The 19,947-nt window shown below is 36.3% G+C and overlaps 1 protein-coding gene across 1 annotated transcript; it reads right to left on the reverse strand.

Moving 5' to 3' along the window:
* Window positions 1-566: 566 nt before the first annotated feature.
* Window positions 567-19,947, reverse strand: LOC144451427 (uncharacterized). Its single transcript, XM_078142263.1, has 11 exons — window positions 19,614-19,947; window positions 18,289-18,483; window positions 16,397-16,584; window positions 13,819-14,027; window positions 13,158-13,254; window positions 5,278-5,409; window positions 4,480-4,677; window positions 3,982-4,072; window positions 2,948-3,068; window positions 2,050-2,266; window positions 567-818 (listed from the first exon to the last, which is right to left on the reverse strand). Exons 1-11 carry the CDS (start codon window positions 19,850-19,852, stop codon window positions 661-663), a joined length of 1,845 nt encoding a protein of 614 aa, XP_077998389.1. The 5' UTR covers window positions 19,853-19,947; the 3' UTR covers window positions 567-660.

Genomic DNA, 19,947 nt, shown 5'->3' on the forward strand with positions numbered 1-19,947 from the left:
ACCTGTCTTATTAATTTAGGCAGCATAGGGTGAAAGATGTGTTGTTCAAAGCATTCTAACTACAAAATACAAATTTCCAAACACTTTTGTTTAAGTGTCCTCGGCTCGTGGATGATCGTATCTAATATGAATTTATTAAAGGGCCATGTTTGAATACCAGGTCATCACATTTGGTGCTCCGCCTTGATACAATCTAAGCTAGTCACTGAAGGCTGTATAAAAACAATGTGCTATGATACCATATATGGATGTGGTATTTCAAGTATTCAATTCATACATTATAAAAACAGCACATGAAAACGTATGTGTTCAAACAGAAAACATATAATTTATGTGCTGTTCATTCTACATCATGAATGTGTACCTTTATGTTATTGGTTGTGTGGTTTTGTGAGACTGGTTGTACAGTGTTTGAAATAATGTAAAATTGAAATATTCAAATTGTCGTTATTTCGACAAGTAGAAGTGAATGAACCAGTGCATTTGATCTCATTTTAACATCCAAGTTTATATACAGTGAATTCACAAGGAATCCTTTCACTAGAAATTTTTCATTACTGTTTTAGTACTAGACTAAGATATGTCATACCGCTCCAGCCTCCTCTCTCCTGACAGATGTGTGAGGGCGCCCCATCACAGCATCCATTACCGACTACTTTTTTAGAAGAGACTTTCAAATTTTTTTGCAAAGTCTTTTCTCAAGTCTTCTCCAAATTGTTCAACTTCATGAGTCAAATCTTTTAATTTTGTCATGTCTGTAGCATACTTGCTTTTCATCAGCTCAAGGTAGTTTATTCTTTCCTCGACCTCTTCTATTTCTGTTGAGAGTAACAAACACAGGAAACTTGAAGATCAATACTGCAATTAGGATGGTGGAACAGTAAGAGATAGTAATGAGTCAAACATTATGTGGGGTGGGGGTGGGGGTGGAGGGGATTTGCTACATAAAAGGATACTTGAACTTGTAATAATAGGCCTTTCAAAATTTGCCATGGTGGCACTCTACTTCTTGTCTATGTGTACCTTGGGGGTATACATGGTATAGGTTACTTGGTAATCATGGAGATTGATTTACATTTACACTACTACAAAATGCCAAGGAACAGAGCTAAACAATACTATGGGGTGATGATACCCCCAATTTGAGCGAGGGCACTGTATCCTCAATTTCCTGTTTGCAGTCTGCAATGGCCTATTAGTTCTTGTATCATGATCAAGGGTTCTAATTTCAAAGGGTAGGTAGGTAGGTTGGAATTTTATTTCATTTTACTTTAAAAATAACTTCAACCCAAAGATAAGATACTCGTCGGTTAGAATACTGCCGAGAGAGTTTGATGAGGTGTAAAAGAGCTAAATGAAGACAATTACAAGACTTTATGCAGACTGTACTGTTATAGTCTGAAAAGACCTGGTTTCTCTCGGGAATATGATTTTTATGAAAAGTGACCACCGATGAGGCAAAGGCAAGGTATACACAGAAATAGAAGTAAATTGTTACCATTTTACCTTTTTGCATTAGGTTCGTGGGTTTAAACTAGGATCAGTCAGGTTATTGGAAGCATACTTTTTTTTGTATTTGAATTGGCCTTTCCAAAATTTGCCATGGTGGCGCTCTACTTCCTGTTTGTGTGTAGCTTGGGGGTATATGGTATAGGTTACTCAGTTAATCATAGAGCACTGCCGTATTCCTCGATGTCTGAACAATTACAAAAAACATCCCTGATTTACGCTTCCTACAGAACACTAAGGAACAAAGCCATTAAGAAACAGTGCTATGAGGTGATGATACCCCCAATTTGAGCGAGGGCGCTGTATTCTTGATTTCCTGTTTGCAGTCTGGAATGGCCTATTGAGCAATGTGACATAGGACCAATATTCTTTTGATCAGGACCCACTTTTTATATAGCTCTACCAGACAACTGTTTATCTCATTCAAATTTTAACCCTAATCTGAAGAGGACCCTTTAAGTTAGTGATAAAACAGTTCTTCAGTTCTTTGGCTTTCTTGACAAAAATAATTTTCAAAACATAAATTTCAAAACTACTCACCCTCTGCATAAAAGTCAAATTCTTCTTCATCATCAAACGGCTCATCTTGTCTTCCATGATCGTTGTCATCTCCTTCCTCATCCTCCTCATCGTCACCCTCCTCCTCCTCCTCCCCATGCCCCTCTTCAAAGTTTTGATGCAGTTTTTGTCTTTCCCTTGTGTCTGCCTTTAAAGCGTCCACCACTCTTGCTATCAAGTTTTCTTCAAAGTCATCATCCTGAAACAGTTTACAGGTACAACTTACAACTACGGAAAGCATGCTATCAGAAAACTAAGATAACTAGTTTACAGGTACAACTTACTACTATGGAAAGCATGCTATCAGAAAACACAAACTGAAAGCACCCAGTCTGTTATTTCATAGCATTTGGTAGATCACTAAAGAAGTAATCAATACAAGTGTACTAAAGGCAGAAATAAGTCTGACTGGACTTTTCCTTTAAGTTGATAGCAGTAATCAATACAAGTGTACTAAAGGCAGAAATAAGTCTGACTGGACTTTTCCTTTAAGTTGATAGCAGTAGTCAATACAAGTGTACTAAAGGTAGAAATAAGTCTGACTGGACTTTTCCTTTAAGTTGGTAGCAGTAATCAATACAAGTGTACTAAAGGTAGAAATAAGTCTGACTGGACTTTTCCTTTAAGTTGATAGCAGTAATCAATACAAGTGTACTAAAGGCAGAAATAAGTCTGAATGGATTTTTCCTTTAAGTTGATAGCAGTAATCATTACAAGTGTACTAAAGACAGAAATAAGTCTGACTGAACTTTGCCTTTAAACTAAAAAGGGTCACCCTTGATTTCAATAAAACTACCGTAGCTGTGAGTTCTGACAATGTCCTAATATATTCCTTACATGATTGTAATAATTTATTCATAAATAATATCATAATACTTACATTGAAGTGTTTTAATATTGGTGTGGTTCCAAAGATACTTTCTTCATGACGTTGTTTCTCAAGAATTATTTTGTTTCTAGCAATTTGTTCTGTGATGGACATTTTGACAGCAAAGGTTAACCTGAAATTGAATGCAATATTCAAAAGATTATTTACGTAGCTTTCTGTGACATGTGGGTAATCTGTGAAAAAAAAACCCAAGGTGTTTCCTTGAATGAAGGGAAAAATGGAAAGATTTAACGCAAAGACAAAATTAGGTAAAAACAACAACACAATTGATACAAAAATAACAGCAAGTGTCTCTGATGTGATGTAGGTTCAGGCAATGCTTTTATCAATTTGTTTATATTTGTGGAAGTTATAATGTAACAGTAATAGTCAGACTTGATCTTAATAATATGTAGTCTTCTATCGGTAAACAAAGTTATGGGATCTGGGGATCCTGTGGTGTATTTTTAATAAGTTACCAACACTACGGCCAAACAAAAAAAAGAATTGTTTCTGGTCAGTGTGTGCATCACTTAATACCCTCGCAATGGTCTTTTTTTTCATGTTTGTCCAGCCCATGCAGTTTACAGATGCGAGGGAGAAACACAAACATAACCCTCCCTACTTCAGTGAAGACAACTACAGAGCCAATCATGAACACTGTCAAGCAAATGACATCTACCTCACACACACACTTGCTCTAAACTACTCGATAAAAAGAACAGTAACTGTCATAAATAGTAGATCAAGTGACAGGTTGTTGAGAATAAAAAGAAATTCACGTCATCACACCACTTTATACAAAATGTCCTAACCAGAAACAATTCTTTTCTCTTTTTTGGCCTAATTACATTCTATGTCTTTGCATGGAACTTGTCTCATTCCTACTTACCACAAGCAACCAAACATATCAGTATTTTTTTGTGAGTTGTAGGGATGCAGGTAAGCAGAACTACCCTCAATTCTCTCTGATTTGCATTCTAAGACATTAGCTCCTTAAATTTAGGCAGGCAGAAAAATATTGCGGAATATCCCTAAATACATACCTAGCTCCAGGATATAGTGAACTTGGGGGTCTTGCTGAATGTGGAATAATTCCTTCATGGATAACAGCTCTACCATACTGTGGTAAAACCTCTACAGACAAATTGTACCAATAGATAGTTATTGACAACTATCCTTATGAAAAATAATGCTGCACTAGTACGGCAATTAACTAGCTGTAACTGGGACAACCAACAATATATTCACTAAAAATCGTTAAAATACCAATAATTAGATATTGTACGTCAATTAGAGGTCTATTTTATCTGTAAGTAGTGTAGTAATAAGTTGAAATCAAGATTCAATGTGGCGCTGATTTTTGGGTGCGGACCTAAAAATAAATTTGATTGGCTATATTGCACCATACTGTATGTAACACAAATATGTTTACCCATCAAGGTTCTATGTATTTTCACTTGAGTAAAAGGTTTATAAACTGAGATTGTGTGACTTTAACTAAAAGTTAATGCCATTGAAGCTAGGTGATTCACTTCACTTGCCTGCAATATACTCTGTGTCATCGTCATTTTTTTCAAAATATGCTGTTTCCCCGTAATAGTTTTCTGTCCAATTAGGATTGAGGTAAACCAAGAATGTCCATTCATCTTCATGTCGTTCACAGTCATGGTGTATCTTGGTGTGGTCAGCATTACGTATAAAGTTACATGATACATCGTATGGGAACCATCCGTCACTACCTACACATTATGATTAGATGGAATATGGATATTAGCACATTTATGTATCCTAATGTTTTCAGCGTTATGTACTAAGTTACATGACACATCATATGGAAACCATTCGTCACAACATACATATTATGATTAGATGGAATATGGAAAATCAACCAAAAATATAGTCTATCTGCTCAACCTTGGGCTTTCGTCTGCAATTGAAGGTGAATTTGGGATATAGCCCTCATTAGCCACCTTTGGTCACCTTCACAGTAAACAGAATAGCCTGAGGGGTCGAGAAGCAAGACTACAAAAACTATAGAAAGCATGATTTAATCAGCAATTTATGGAGAATTAGCAAAGATCTAGAAAATCAACAGAAACAGAAAATGACCCAAACTGTGCTTATTTCATTTTGTTGTGTGCAAGAACATTGCAGCTGTAGTACCTCAGTGCACTGACACCTATGCAACCAGCTTGAGTTTCTGACACTGTTTAGGCTACAACACACTAAAGTTAATACAATGCCTGGTAAACTGTTACAAACAGTGATGTTTGCAGTGCGAATAACACAAACCTTTGCAAGTAATCACACGGTACACACACGGTAAAAGTTTAACTCACCTGTGACATATACCATGACTTGCTTAGTGATATTCCAAAATCTACTTTGTACATAGTTATCCACTTCATAGCCAGCAATCCACTGTACGTTATCAGAATCCAAGTCAAGGCTGTCATCATAAAAATACTGACCTGTGAAAAAACAAACAGTTCATTAAAGTGTACTTTCACAATGCATTTAAAGTGGCCACATGAATGAGGATTTGGTATTTACTTTAGATTTTTTAATTTATAAAACAATTTTATCACGGCTTCCTATTTGAAAAATCAATGTGACACAACATTGACCAAGTCTGTGTTTGTAACTCATTACATTGCAAAAAATATTTGTTATTGTACGGCCACTTTAAAGAGCCATATAACAGTTCGATTATATCGCTCCATTTCCATCTCTGAACTGTGAGGGCACCCCATCATGGCATACCTTACAGACTACACAACACAGTTGGAAAAGTCAATATAATGTATAATATTGTCAGGACAACATACATTGTTAACCGTAATATTTTGAAAACAATTTACTTATATTTTTAAAAGAATGTGATATGTGTCAGGGGTTGCACTAGACTTTGAAACCAGTGAGTACCAGGGACTCATCCGTGCTCGAAATATGGGGTCCCTCAAAAAAAATAAGGGGTTCCATTTTATTGTTGCTTATTATTACTTGCTGCACATCATACAAAAAGTCCATAAATATACCTTAATAACAAACTCGCAAATAGATGTAGCGGGTCAAAGGAACTCACAGATGAAAATTGAAGTGAGTCACATTAAATGTATTGCGTCCCGGACGTGGAATAATGCACTAACGCAAACCTTACATGTGTTCCAAAAGTCCAAATTAAAATTATCATACCGTAATAGTAAGAATACACGTCTGTGACATAAGAAACAGTTGAATTACTCATATGGGTCATTCCTACATGTTTCTCCCTCGCTTTGTTCCAAAATATACTTACAGTATTACTATTACAAAGAAAAAGACATATTTTAGCTCCGGTTCTGCCCACTGGGGACTCCTTACTTTGGTCATCAAATCTGGTGAAATAGGAGTTTCTAAATAGCACTCCAAGTGGCCAAACTTTACAATCTTTTGTTTTTCTGATATGTTATTATATGTATACCAGGAAGTCAGGTCATAAGGTCATCTGACCTTTTACATACGTAAGTTCAGAGTCCAGATGTTTATGGGTGTAAAGGCTATCTTTGCCAGACATTGCTGTGTTTTTTGACTCAACATATATTTGTCATCAACTATGGATATTTCTAGTGATCCCAACGCCTTAGAAAGATTGTTACTTCATCTTAAAGAAAGACAGTTAGAGTCCATACCAGTATACCATCTTGTGAGACATGTCAGAGACAAGAAGTTGGACAAAATGCAAGTATTTGCTGATCTCAGTGCAAAGGACTGTACAACTGTACTTTGCTATGGTCCTGATGTGTTATCTGACGATAGTAACATTGGCGCTTGGCAGCTGTACAGTGATGATGAGAACAAACTGGTATCGATGTTAGACAATATCAGACTTACTGAGCGTCACCTGGATGGTTTCTATCCTCCAAGTACTGTAATCTTCTTGGATGTGGATGAAAAAGTTGTAAAAACCATCACTGAGTACATGACCAAACACAGATTTCAGATACACGACAAAATTACCCAAAGGCGATTTATGAGAACTTTGGATGAAGACATAATATCACTTTCTAAGCAACAAGCACTGGCACTTCCGAAGGGATTTACAGTTGCACCACTTAAACCTGAGCATGCAGAGCTTGTTGGCTCTAAGACTACCTATTGTCCACCTGCTGCTGTTCCACTCATCCAGAAACTGATCAAAGAATTTCCATCCTTTGCTATATACCCACCCAACCAAGATGAGCCAGTGTCATGGGCATTGGTACACAATAATGGCATTCCGGGATTTGGCTATACACAACCCAAGTATCGGAATCAAACCTTTGGACAGACAACGTTGAATATGGTGATGTCTCGTCTCTATGAGTATGGCTACAACAAGATGTTTTTTCAAACTGATGATGATAACAAGGCTGTGTTTCACATGTTCAAGAAACTTCCTGGCTTTACTAAGCTCAACCTATCTCATTATATTACTTATAAGAAAGCTCCAAATATGTCACTGTTTGTCAGTGGAATCAAAGTTTTAAAGGGTTTACTTAGACTGTAGGATATGTTGTGTTGTGTTGTTCAGTCCTATCAGACTTCTAAACCACTGTAAAATATGTTGTGTTGTTCAGTCCTATCAGACTTCTAAACCACTGTAAGATATGTCATGTTGTTCATCCCTATCAGACTTGTAAACCACTGTAAGATATGTTGTGTTGTACAGCCCTATCAGGCTTCTAAACTACTGTAAGATATGTTGTGTTGTTCAGCCCTATCAGACTTCTAAACCACTGTAAGATATGTCGTGTTGTTCAGCCCTATAAGACTTCTAAACCACTGTAAGATATGTTGTGTTGTTCAGTCCTATCAGACTTCTAAACCACTGTAAGATACGTTGTGTTGTTCAGCCCTATCAGACTTCTAAACCACTGTAAGATATGTTGTGTTGTTCAGTCCTATCAGACTTCTAAACCACTGTAAGATACGTTGTGTTGTTCAGCCCTATCAGACTTCTAAACCACTGTAAGATATGTTGTGTTGTTCAGTCCTATCAGACTTCTAAACTACTGTAAGATATGTTGTATTGTTCAGCCCTATCAGACTTGTAAACCATTGTAAGATACACTGTGTTGTTCAGCCCTATCAGACTTCTAAACCATTGTAAGATATGTTGTGTTGTTCAGTCCTATCAGACTTCTAAACCACTGTCAGATATGTTGTATTGTTCAGCCCTATCAGACTTGTAAACCATTGTAAGATATGTTGTATTGTTCAGCCCTATCAGACTTCTAAACCATTGTAAGATATGTTGTGTTGTTCAGTCCTATCAGACTTCTAAACCACTGTCAGATATGTTGTGTTGTTCAACCCTATCAGACTTCAAAACCACTGTAAGATATGTTGTGTTGTTCAGCCCTATCAGACTTCTAAACCACTGTAAGATATGTTATGTTGTTCAGCCCTATCAGACTTCTAAACCACTGTAAGATATGTTGTGTTGTTCAGTCCTATCAGACTTCTAAACCACTGTAAGATACGTTGTGTTGTTCAGCCCTATCAGACTTCTAAACCACTGTAAGATACGTTGTGTTGTTCAGCCCTATCAGACTTCAAAACCACTGTAAGATACGTTGTGTTGTTCAGCCCTATCAGACTTCTCAACCACTGTAAGATACGTTGTGTTGTTCAGCCCTATCAGACTTCAAAACCACTGAAAGATACGTTGTGTTGTTCAGCCCTATCAGACTTCTAAACCACTGTAAGATATGTTGTATTGTTCAGCCCTATCAGACTTCTAAACCACTGTAAGATATGTTGTGTTGTTCAGCCCTATCAGACTTCTAAACCACTGTAAGATATGTTGTGTTGCTCAGCCCTATCAGACTTCAAAACCACTGTAAGATATGTTGTGTTGTTCAGTCCTATCAGACTTCTAAACTACTGTAAGATATGTTGTGTTGTTCAACCCTATCAGACTTCAAAACCACTGTAAGATATGTTGTGTTGTTCAGCCCTATCAGACTTCTAAACTACTGTAAGATATGTTGTGTTGTTCAGCCCTATCAGACTTCAAAACCACTGTAAGATATGTTGTGTTGTTCAGCCCTATCAGGCTTCTAAACTACTGTAAGATATGTTGTGTTGTTCAGCCCTATCAGGCTTCTAAACTACTGTAAGATATGTTGTGTTGTTCAGCCCTATCAGGCTTCTAAACTACTGTAAAGTAAGATATGTTGTATTGTTCAGCCCTATCAGACTTGTAAACCACTCTTAAGATATGTTGTATTGTTCAGTCCTATCAGGCTTCTAAACTACTGTAAGATATGTTGTGTTGTTCAGCCCTATCAGACTTCTAAACTACTGTAAGATATGTTGTATTGTTCAGTCCTATCAGGCTTGTAAACCACTGTAAGATATGTTGTATTGTTCAGCCCTATCAGACTTCTAAACCACTCTAAGATATCTTGTCTTGTTCAGCCCTATCACAGGCTTCTAAACCATGACTGTACTAAAGTGCCTAGTATCCTGCACAGTGCAACCAGGTTTGGTTGCAGCCAATCAAATATCATTATTCTGTAAAAAAAACTAACCTGTGTCCAAATGACCATGATGTCAGTCTATCAAGGCTGATTTATGAGACCAACCACCTAATGTTACTACGTTAATAGTAAACATAAGTTTCTGGCCAAAGTCTGGTATTTTATCAAGTACAAAGAATTGAAAAGTATCACCATAACAACCGTCCTTCTTTACCAGAAGTAAAACTATTCTGCCTGTTTGATTTTAATCTACATAATGACCACAGAAAGAAGAAGAACTATGTTTGGTCTGGGCTGTGCCAATTGGGAACTCCTTTTACTCTGGCCATCAGTTCTGGTGAAATGGGAGTTTTATGAATAGCACTCCTAGTGGCCAAACTTTAAAATCTTTTCTTTTTCTGATAACTCAAACTAATTGTATGTATACCAAACAGTCAGGTCATAAGTCAGACCTTTCTGAGTTCAGAGTCCAAAAGTCTATGTACTTAAGGCTATCTTTGCCAGACATTGTTGTGTTTTTTGACTCAGCAAAATTTTGTTATCAACTATGGATATTTCTAGTGATCCCAACGCCTTAGAAAGATTGTTACTTCATCTTAAAGAAAGACAGTTAGAGTCTATACCAGTATACAATCTTGTGAGACATGCCAGAGACAAGAAGTTGGACAAAATGCAAGTATTTGCTGATCTCAGTGCAAAGGACTGTACAACTGTACTTTGCTATGGTCCTGATGTGTTATCTCATGATAGTAACTTCGGCGTTTGGCAGCTGTACAGTGATGATGAGAACAAACTGGTATCAATGTTAGACAATATCAGACTTATTGAGCGTCGCCTGGATGGTTTCTATCCTCCAAGTACTGTAATCTTCTCGGGTGTGGATGAAAAGGTCGTAAAAACCATCACTGAGTACATGACCAAACACAGATTCCAGATACACAACGAATTTACCCGAAGGCAATTTCTGAAAACTTTGGATGAAGACATCATATCAAGTGCGAAGCAACAAGCACTGGCACTACCGAAGGGATTTACAATTGCACCACTTAAACCTGAGCATGCAGAGCTTGTTGCATCTAACGGCAAATACCAGTATTCACCAGTTGCTTTTCCACTCATGCGGAAACTGATACAAGAATTTCCATCCTTTGCTATATACCCACCCAACCAAGATGAGCCAGTGTCATGGACAATGGTACGTGAGAATGGCACAGCTGGGTTTGCCTATACCAAACCAGAGTATCGGAATCAACACTTTGCACAGATAACGTTGAATATGGTGATGTCTCGTCTCTATGAGTATGGCTACAACAAGGTGTATATTCACACTGGTGATGATAACAAGGCTGTATTTCACATGTTAAAGAAAGTTCCTGGCTTTACTAAGCTTAATAATCTCTTTCATTTTCTTACTTTTAAGAAAGCTCCAATGGAATCAAAGCTTTAGTGGCTTTACTTAGACTGTGAGTTATGTCGTGCTATTCAGACTCCTATCAGGCTTCTAAACCACGACTGTACTAAACTGCCTAGTATCCTGCACAGTGCAACCAGATTTGGTTGCAGCCAATCAAATATCGTTATGCCATAAAAGGGGTCAAAATAACATGAAGACAGCTTTTCAATGCTAATTTATGAAACTATAACCACTTAATGTTACATCTATAGTAAACATAACTTTCCAGGCCAAAGTTTTTTATTAAGTGCAAACAATTGTTATCAACTATGGATATTTCTAGTGATCCCAACGCCTTGGAAAGATTATTGCTTCATCTTAAAGAAAGACAGTTAGAGTCCATACCAGTATACCATCTTGTGAGACATGCCAGAGACAAGAAGTGGGGCAAAATGCAAGTATTCGCTGATTTCAGTGCAAAGGACTGTACAACTGTACTTTGCTATGGTCCTCATGTGTTATCTGACGATAGTAACATCGGGGCTTGGCAGCTGTACAGTGATGATGAGAACAAACTGGTATCGATGTTAGACAATATCAGACTTATTGAGCGTCACCTGGATGGTTTCTATCCTCCAAGTACTGTAATCTTCTCGGGTGTGGATGAAAAGGTTGTAAAAACTATCACCGAGTACATGACCAAACACAGATTTCAGATACACAACGAATTTACCCAAAGGCGATTTATGAGAACTTTGGATGAAGACATAATATCAAGTACTAAGCAACAAGCACTGGCACTTCCGAAGGGATTTACAGTTGCACCACTTAAACCTGAGCATGCAGAGCTTGTTGCATCTAACAGCAACTACCAGTATTCACCAGTTGCTTTTCCACTCATCCGGAAACTGATCCAAGAATTTCCATCCTTTGCTATATACCCACCCAACCAAGATGAGCCAGTGTCATGGACAATGTTACGTGAGAATGGCACTCCTGGGTCTGGCTATACCAAACCGGAGTATCGGAATCAAAACTTTGGACAGACAACGTTGAATATGGTGATGTCTCGTCTCTATGAGTATGGCTACAACAAGGTGTATATTCACACTGGTGATGATAACAAGGCTGTATTTCACATGTTCAAGAAACTTCCTGGCTTTACTAAGCTTAATCTCTTTCACTATATTACTTTTAAGAAAGCTCCAATGGAATCAAAGCTTTAGTGGCTTTACTTAGACTGTGAGATATGTCGTGCTATTCAGACTCCTATCAGGCTTCTAAACCACGACTGTACTAAACTGCCTAGTATCCTGCACAGTGCAACCAGATTTGGTTGCAGCCAATCAAATATCGTTATGCCATAAAAGGGGTCAAAATAACATGAAGTCAGCTTTTCAATGCTAATTTATGAAACTAACCAGTGGCACATCTATAGTACATATAACTTTCCAGGCCAAAGTCTGATATTTTATTAAGTGCAAACAATTGACAAGTATCACCATAACAATAGTCCTTCTCATAATCAGAAGCAGAAACTATTCTCTGTTTTATTTTAATTAATGATCTCTATTTGAACATTTAATCGTACATTCAAGGCAGGGCCTAATTCTTTGGATCTAACAGTAAAATAGCAACAAGTGTCTAAGTCAATAAGATCTACTGAAAATTTAGCAAGCTGTTGAAATTCAAAACAGATTTCTATGCTTCTAAGGGTATAAGGTTAAGTTTTGGCTTTTTGTAGAGAGATTGATAGTAACACCAAGACAATTATTTGGGTTAGAGAGCTTCATGAGACAAAGAACAAATTATATACATTTTCGAAAAGGAGGTTGACAGGATAGTAACACCCAAGACAAGTCTCTAGGATAGAGAGCTTCTTGAGATAGTAACACCAAAGACGAGCTTCTTGAGATAGTAACACCAAAGACATGCAAGTCTCTAAGATAGAGAGCTTCTTGAGATAGTAACACCAAAGACAAGTCTCTAGGTAGAGAGCTTCTTGAGATTGTAACATCAGACTGGGCTAAAACCATAGTCTAGACAGTAGAGGGGGAGAAGGACTGGCAAGTCGGCTGTTTCCTTTGAAGCCAAGTTAGCTGGAATACATTATCACATTTTAATCCAATTGCAGAAAAAAAGATTAACTTCGATATCTTAAACTTCCCGTCCAGCTGTTGGTAACGCATAATCTCGTGTTTAATACCTTCGAGTAATCGGTACTATGTAAATTAGCTCAAAATCTTGTACCCCCTCTACTGTCTATGCTAAAACAAAGTGAATGGCTTTAAGAAGTATAAATTAAAATCAATAAACTTACCGTATTTCATTGTATACTTTCTCAGTTCATCCAAGTCATTTTTATTGAATAAGTTATCAAGAACAACTATTCTTTTCCCTTCTAATGACTTGTATTCCTGAAAAAAAAAAATCAGATGAAAAACACTTAGAATGGAACGCCACTCAAGGAAATACATGAAATAAGGGTATTTCCATTAGCTTTAGGTTCTGGAAATATCTTGATTTCCTGGAGTGGGCAGTCCACTTTAAGCCATTTTAGAATCCAGTATGGCTGCCAATTACAGTAACTGCATTAATTAACTGTTTGGGAAAATAAAGAACAACACTGTGAACCCCAAAATTTCTCTTATTATTTCAAAAGCATCAGGAATAACTTTTCATATAGTAGAGTCTTGAGAAATATGAAGAACTTTCATTTTCATTCGGAAATAGGTCCCAGAGGCAGGTTCTACCTTAAACTTGACAGTAATTTTGATGTATGGTGATTTACAAGGGGATTAAAATTATCACCGGTACTGTGTAGCATCATTGGTCCTAGCAGACATGAATATGCATGAGATGAACAATGTATATTCATGACTATAATGAAGGTGGGGGGGGGGGCAATAGGGAAATTAAAAAAAAATAAAAATTGTAATAATTACATATCAAATGAAGTAAGAATGTCAATATCTACTTACTTTGATCAAGTGTTTCTTGACATCGACTTTATGTTCAATAGGTTTGTCTCTGTGATCAAATATTTTCTTTGTTGTATCTTCTATTTCTTTGTCCATTTCTATCCTCCTAGCCATACTGTCTTTAACTTTTGTACTATTGGTGGTGTAACGTATGTGTAGGAATCTTTGACCTTGAGAATAACTTATACTAGGTGGTCTGAACAAGTAATCTGGTCATTCACAAAGAGAATAGGGGGGAAAAAGTATGTAAGTTTTTATCTTGGAGTAAGGTATATATATTTCAATTTCTGATTATCGTTTATGCTCAGGTGTGGTACCAGTGGCCAGCTTGGGTAAAGGTTTGCAGCCAGTACTGCCAACCCCAGACCCCATTTTAAACCCAAAATCAGTACCCCATTTTAGACCAGACCCTATAGGCCATTCCAGACTGCAAACAGGAATTTGAGAATATAGCGCCCTCACTAAAATTGGGGGTATCATCACCTCATAGTATTGTTTCTTTAGAGCTTTACTTTGTCCCTTGGTATTCTGTAGAAGTGTAAATCAGGGATGTTTTTGTATTGTTCAGACATCAAAGAAAGCAGCAGTGCTCTATGATTAACTAACAAACCTATACCATGTATACCCCCAAGGTACATACAGACAGGAAGTAGAGCACCATGACAGCTTTTGGAAAGGTCTATTGACATGTTACAGACCTCATTTTGCATACAACGTCCACTATATCATACTCAAGTCAAGTTATTGTCTTTGAACAAAAAATATGAAATATATCCCTGGTCATTCTACATCACAACAACCCGTGCCTATGTCACTGGTTTTGCCGTGCTTGAAATATTGAAATATCAAATTGCCATGGATTATTTTTCCTGATTTTTCCTGAAATATGCTTGAGGAGGTATAATTATGTGTAATTTATTCCCCAATATTTGTCTTCATTCAGCTATGGATGTATTATACATCCATGATTCTGCTGAAAAATATTTGTGACTTAAGGGTTTGTCACTATGACTGAGTGTAGTGACTCGTAATGATAAGTCCCCCTTAAGTCACTCGCTATTTTCCTCAGCTGAATGAACTTAGAAAGACTAAGACACTAGGGAATAATTTTATTACTGGTCCCAGTGCTCCAATAAATCCTGCGTTACAAATAACAAATGAGCTGGAGACACTACAGGTCCCTGTGTTGTAACAATCATGACCCTTTTGTTACAGACCTCTCCTTCATTTGCTTACAACATTTCCATTTACCTATAATCTAACAATTACCAGTCGTCTCATTGTTAACATTCAGTTCTTCAGGCTTGCCTAGGAAACCAAACTCATTTCCACAAACACAAACACAAACACAAACACAAACAAAAACTTCATTCATGTCAGATTACAATGAACGTACGCCTTCTGAATATAATACAAAAACATTCTAAAAAATTCTTAACTATGGGTCTGTTTTTGGATTATACATTGGGTAGATGTTTTGAACTTGGCCTGCAAACCCTGCGTATATATATGCCTAGCTTATTCATGCATTTAGTTAGACAGTCAAGTCATTTTGGCTGCATATAGACAAAGGAACCATGAAACAATCACAAATCACACTCACAACAACCCAGTCTATTGTGGTCAGTGGAGTGCCTGATAATGTGATATGTAACCATAGACCCTCCACCGTTTATGATGTAACATACACATTCATGGTATACAAAACATGTTCATTTACATATAAAGATGGTAATACTTGATAGGTATTAACTGACCTAAATGAGCGTTGTACCCCATACTTAATCACGTAGTCTAGAAACAGTGCATGTGGGCTCGTTTTTTTAAGATCTCTCTCTCTCTCTCCACCATATAGTCAAATAGATTTCTCTAGCATGATATTCCATTCTTACCACTGACAACAATAATTTAATGCTATTGAAGCATTGATATGAACATGCTGATATTATTGTGTTCTCATGATTTATTTTCAAACTGGAGGCTGAGCTTGTAGTAAACTGAACGAAGTACCCTCGCCTAGTACAACTGCCTGTCCATGCTGTCATTGTGAGGTGGATTACTACTGACATACACTGGTCATGTACCCTTTCCCCAGCAGGAGATGTAGTTAGATATTTGGTACAATTTGTCCATTTGACTATACATGGAGAGAGAGATCATAGAAAATGAGCCCAGGAGTATAGTTTCTATACCCTCTAGTAGTAGATGAAAGTTGTGGCCCCGCCAAACCCGGAATAACAGTGCATAACATGAATTGTTCGCTAGCATACTGATTATCTCATGTGTATGACTGCTACTTTGTGCTAAGGTTGACAAAATCTCTTCGATTTCTCAAGGCATATCCATTAGGTTCCCCATCAAAATTATGGTAAAAGGTTTCAAAACAAATTCAAGATGTACAAGATCTTCATGTGAGGGTAATGAAACCAGATACATTTTGGCTGATGCTGTAAAGTGGCCTTTGGTTTACAACGTTGTTGAAAATACATCTGAAAAGTAATCTGACAATGTATTCTGTAAAAACAAATTTTGAAAAATAGTCTATGAAAATATTAGTTGAATGACGTTAATTTCTTACCGATGGAGCTATCCCAAACTACAATACGTCCAAATTTTGGTTTAACCACAGCCATAATCTCTTCATCTTCATCATAAAACATAGTTTCTCCGTAGTAATTTTTCTTCCAAATCTCATTTAAATAAATGACAGCAGAGAATTCATCATCTTCTTTACTAGAGTCATGATATAAACTAACTAAGTCACCCCTGAAACAAGTAGATAAGAAAGTGAATTAATACTTTAAAAATGTCTTTAAAATTACTCTGCAAATTATCACTGTTCAGTTTCAATGATGAAACTTGTCATAAGAGCCACACTCAACCAAGAACTAATCACGATAAGGCAAGACAATCATGATAAGGCAAAAAAAAATTGTTTGGTTCCAGTTACCCGACCCCACCTAGTTTTTCACTACTACTCTAATCTTTTTGGTATGTATTTGAGAAAAAAAATAATGAAATTGCACAAATTGTGAGGTCTCGCCGGAAATAGCGAATGCGGAAAGTGACATCAGTTTAAAGAACGAGCAACAAATTAGCATGTCCAGGCATGATTGTGTCATGTGTTGATTGTGCATGTCAAGACAGTTTTTATGTATTCATATCTGCATCTCTATTCATCTCAATAAGCATTTGGTTAGTAGGACTTTAAAAGTGTACACAATTTACGTATTAAAGGAATCTAAAAATATATCATAATTTATATCAACAATAAAACACGATACGTTAGGCAACTTGTGAAATTTTCATTAGATTCTCTGCAGGTGAACCAATTTTATGACACTTCATAATTAAAGTTAATTCACCGTTACGCCAAAAAAAAATTGTTTCTGGTCAGTGCACACATCACTTACATACTCCACAACAGGTTTTTGTGTGTGTTTTTCCAGCCCATGCAGTCTGCAAATTCGTGGGGAGACACAAAAATAACCCTCCCTACTTCAGTGAAGATAACTGTAGAGCCAATCATGAACAAGCAAATGATATCTACCCCACATACACACTTGCTCTAAAGTACTAAATAAAAAGAACAGTAACTGCCATAAATAGTAGATTGAGAGACATGTTTATTGAGAATTAAAAAAAGAAATTGCGTCAAACCAACTCTGTCCTGACCAGAAACAATCCTTTTTTTGTTTTGGCCTTATACATCTATAGGCCCACTTCAGATTAGGATTAAAAATATAATCCCATGTAATAAATAATAATTAAGATAACACTAATGTGATGACCTGGGATTGAAGTATGTCCCTTTAATTTATTGAGAAGGATGTCATTAATTTTCAGTGCAGCTGTGTGTTTATAAGAAGTCAAGAATTTAATATTGATTTAAAATTTATGAGCTAATTAAGATTTTCAAATATAATTCATTATTTCTGTATTTATCTATAAAGTAGTCATGACAAGTTTCCGTGTTTGTTTTTTCTGGTACATTGCATTATGCAGAAATATATATTTTCGCTACTACTTATTTTCGCGTTTTTGTTTTGTAGCGAAATTAGCGAAAATAAATCTTACGCGAACATTTCCAGGTTTACAGTATATATATATATATATATATATATATATATACATATATATATATATATATATATATATATATATATATATATATATATATATATATATATATATATATATATATATATATATATATATATATATATATATATGTATATGTATAATGTATATGTTTTGTAGTTGTGTACATGTGAATGTGGAATGTGTGCAAATGGAATTGTGTAAGAGTATACATCATGTGTTTTTCTTAGTTTGCAATTGTTTGTGTAAAGTAAACTTATGGGTGGGTGTGTGTGTGTGTGTGTGTGTGTGTGTGTGTGTGTGTGTGTGTGTGTGTGTGTGTGTGTGTGTGTGTGTGTGTGTGTGTGGTGTAAGATCATGAAGACCTACCTCCTCACAACATTGTCTGTGACAGCAAATGTCTGATACTCCTTTTCACCACCACTCATCTGCATGACAAGTTTTTGAATTGTTTTTCCTGTAGCACTATTACTAAATTTCTGCACATCTTGATGCGATTTCCACGGCACATTATTTGAATTGGTGGCATCGTTTTCACTGTATGGGTCATTTGTTGAACCATATCTACGGAAAAATTACAATAATTTAGAATAATTTACAACTATAGAATTTAATAGAAAGGAACAAAAAAATACAGTATGGTTGATGATTCATCTCCTGAAATTTAAACTAAATGTTCACTAAAAAAATTTAACATTAGAAAACATTAATTTTATTCAAAATTTCACACAAAAGACCAGATGTTTTAATATACCTGCATAGGATTAAAGCATTGAACACATTATGTTTGCAACCTCTATCCTACCAGGTCCCAATTACACAGCTGGGTTGACTGGGGCATAATTGTGGTTCAAATCTTGTCTCAGGACTTTAGTCATTCAGAAACAAATGGCAGTAGCAGGACTCGAACCTGCAAACTGCATTTGTCATCCCTTTTTAGCCCCAAAATAATAGTTTGGTTCTGGTTACCTGACCCCACCTAGCTTTTCACTGCCGACCCTCAGCTTGTACCCTTTAAACCACCTGATTCATCTTTCGTCATTTTATTATATAATATAACAGAAACAACAAAACTTACAACAATATAAAATATTTTACTTTTAAAGTGGCCATATGGTTGACAAATTGGTTTTTTATTTTGGATTTTTAATCTATAAAACATTTTTAAAAACTATATTTTTTAATCTCGAAATACAATGCAAAAGAACATACATAAACTCCAGGTTTGTAACTCAATAAATTGCAAAAAAGTAAAAAAAAATGTCTAAAAAGTTTGTTATTGTACATACAATAACAAAAAGCTTGCAGTGTTTCAATGTTTTGCAATTTATTGAGTTACAAACAAGGACTTGATACCGCATATGTTCCTTGACGTTGACGTTGAGTTGTTTTATCAATTAAAAATTCAGATAAATACATTTTAATCCATAATTAATCGCAAAAGACTAAACAATATTAATTAATATTAATTTTTATGGCCACGTTAATTACGATGAAGTATAGCTTTCAAAACAGTGTGTCATTCTTCAAAACGTAAGCACCAACATTTATGCATTGGCGACGAAACCCTTTTTTGTCACTATGTTGTGGCGTATCCGAGGCCTTGGATTGGCATCACTGTACTGGAAATGCTCAAGTGGATAATTATCACAAGCCCGCACAAAACATCTCAAATAACTGATACATTAGCTTACCTCCAATAATTAGTAAGGTACTGATATATGGTCAGAGCGAACACTGTTTTGTAGGGAACGGCGTTTTCAAAGACAGCTACACGTCGACCATTCGGTGTATCATACAGCCATTTTGGTTCGAGAAACTCATCGTCTGCAACACCAAACTTGTTGGGGTTTTCGAACGGCCAAGATTGTGGGTCTCCCTCGGCTAGACATGCCAGAGTCAAACAACAGAAAATTAAGCTCAACGTTGTCATCTCTTCTGTGACAACTTTCTGTGAGGTTTATGGATTGTTATGACCGCTTTCAAACTTCACGGATACAAGACACAGTTCACTGTAAACACATTCAG

Source organism: Glandiceps talaboti, chromosome 21 (assembly GCF_964340395.1).
Source record: "Glandiceps talaboti chromosome 21, keGlaTala1.1, whole genome shotgun sequence".
Lineage (NCBI taxonomy): Eukaryota > Metazoa > Hemichordata > Enteropneusta > Spengelidae > Glandiceps > Glandiceps talaboti.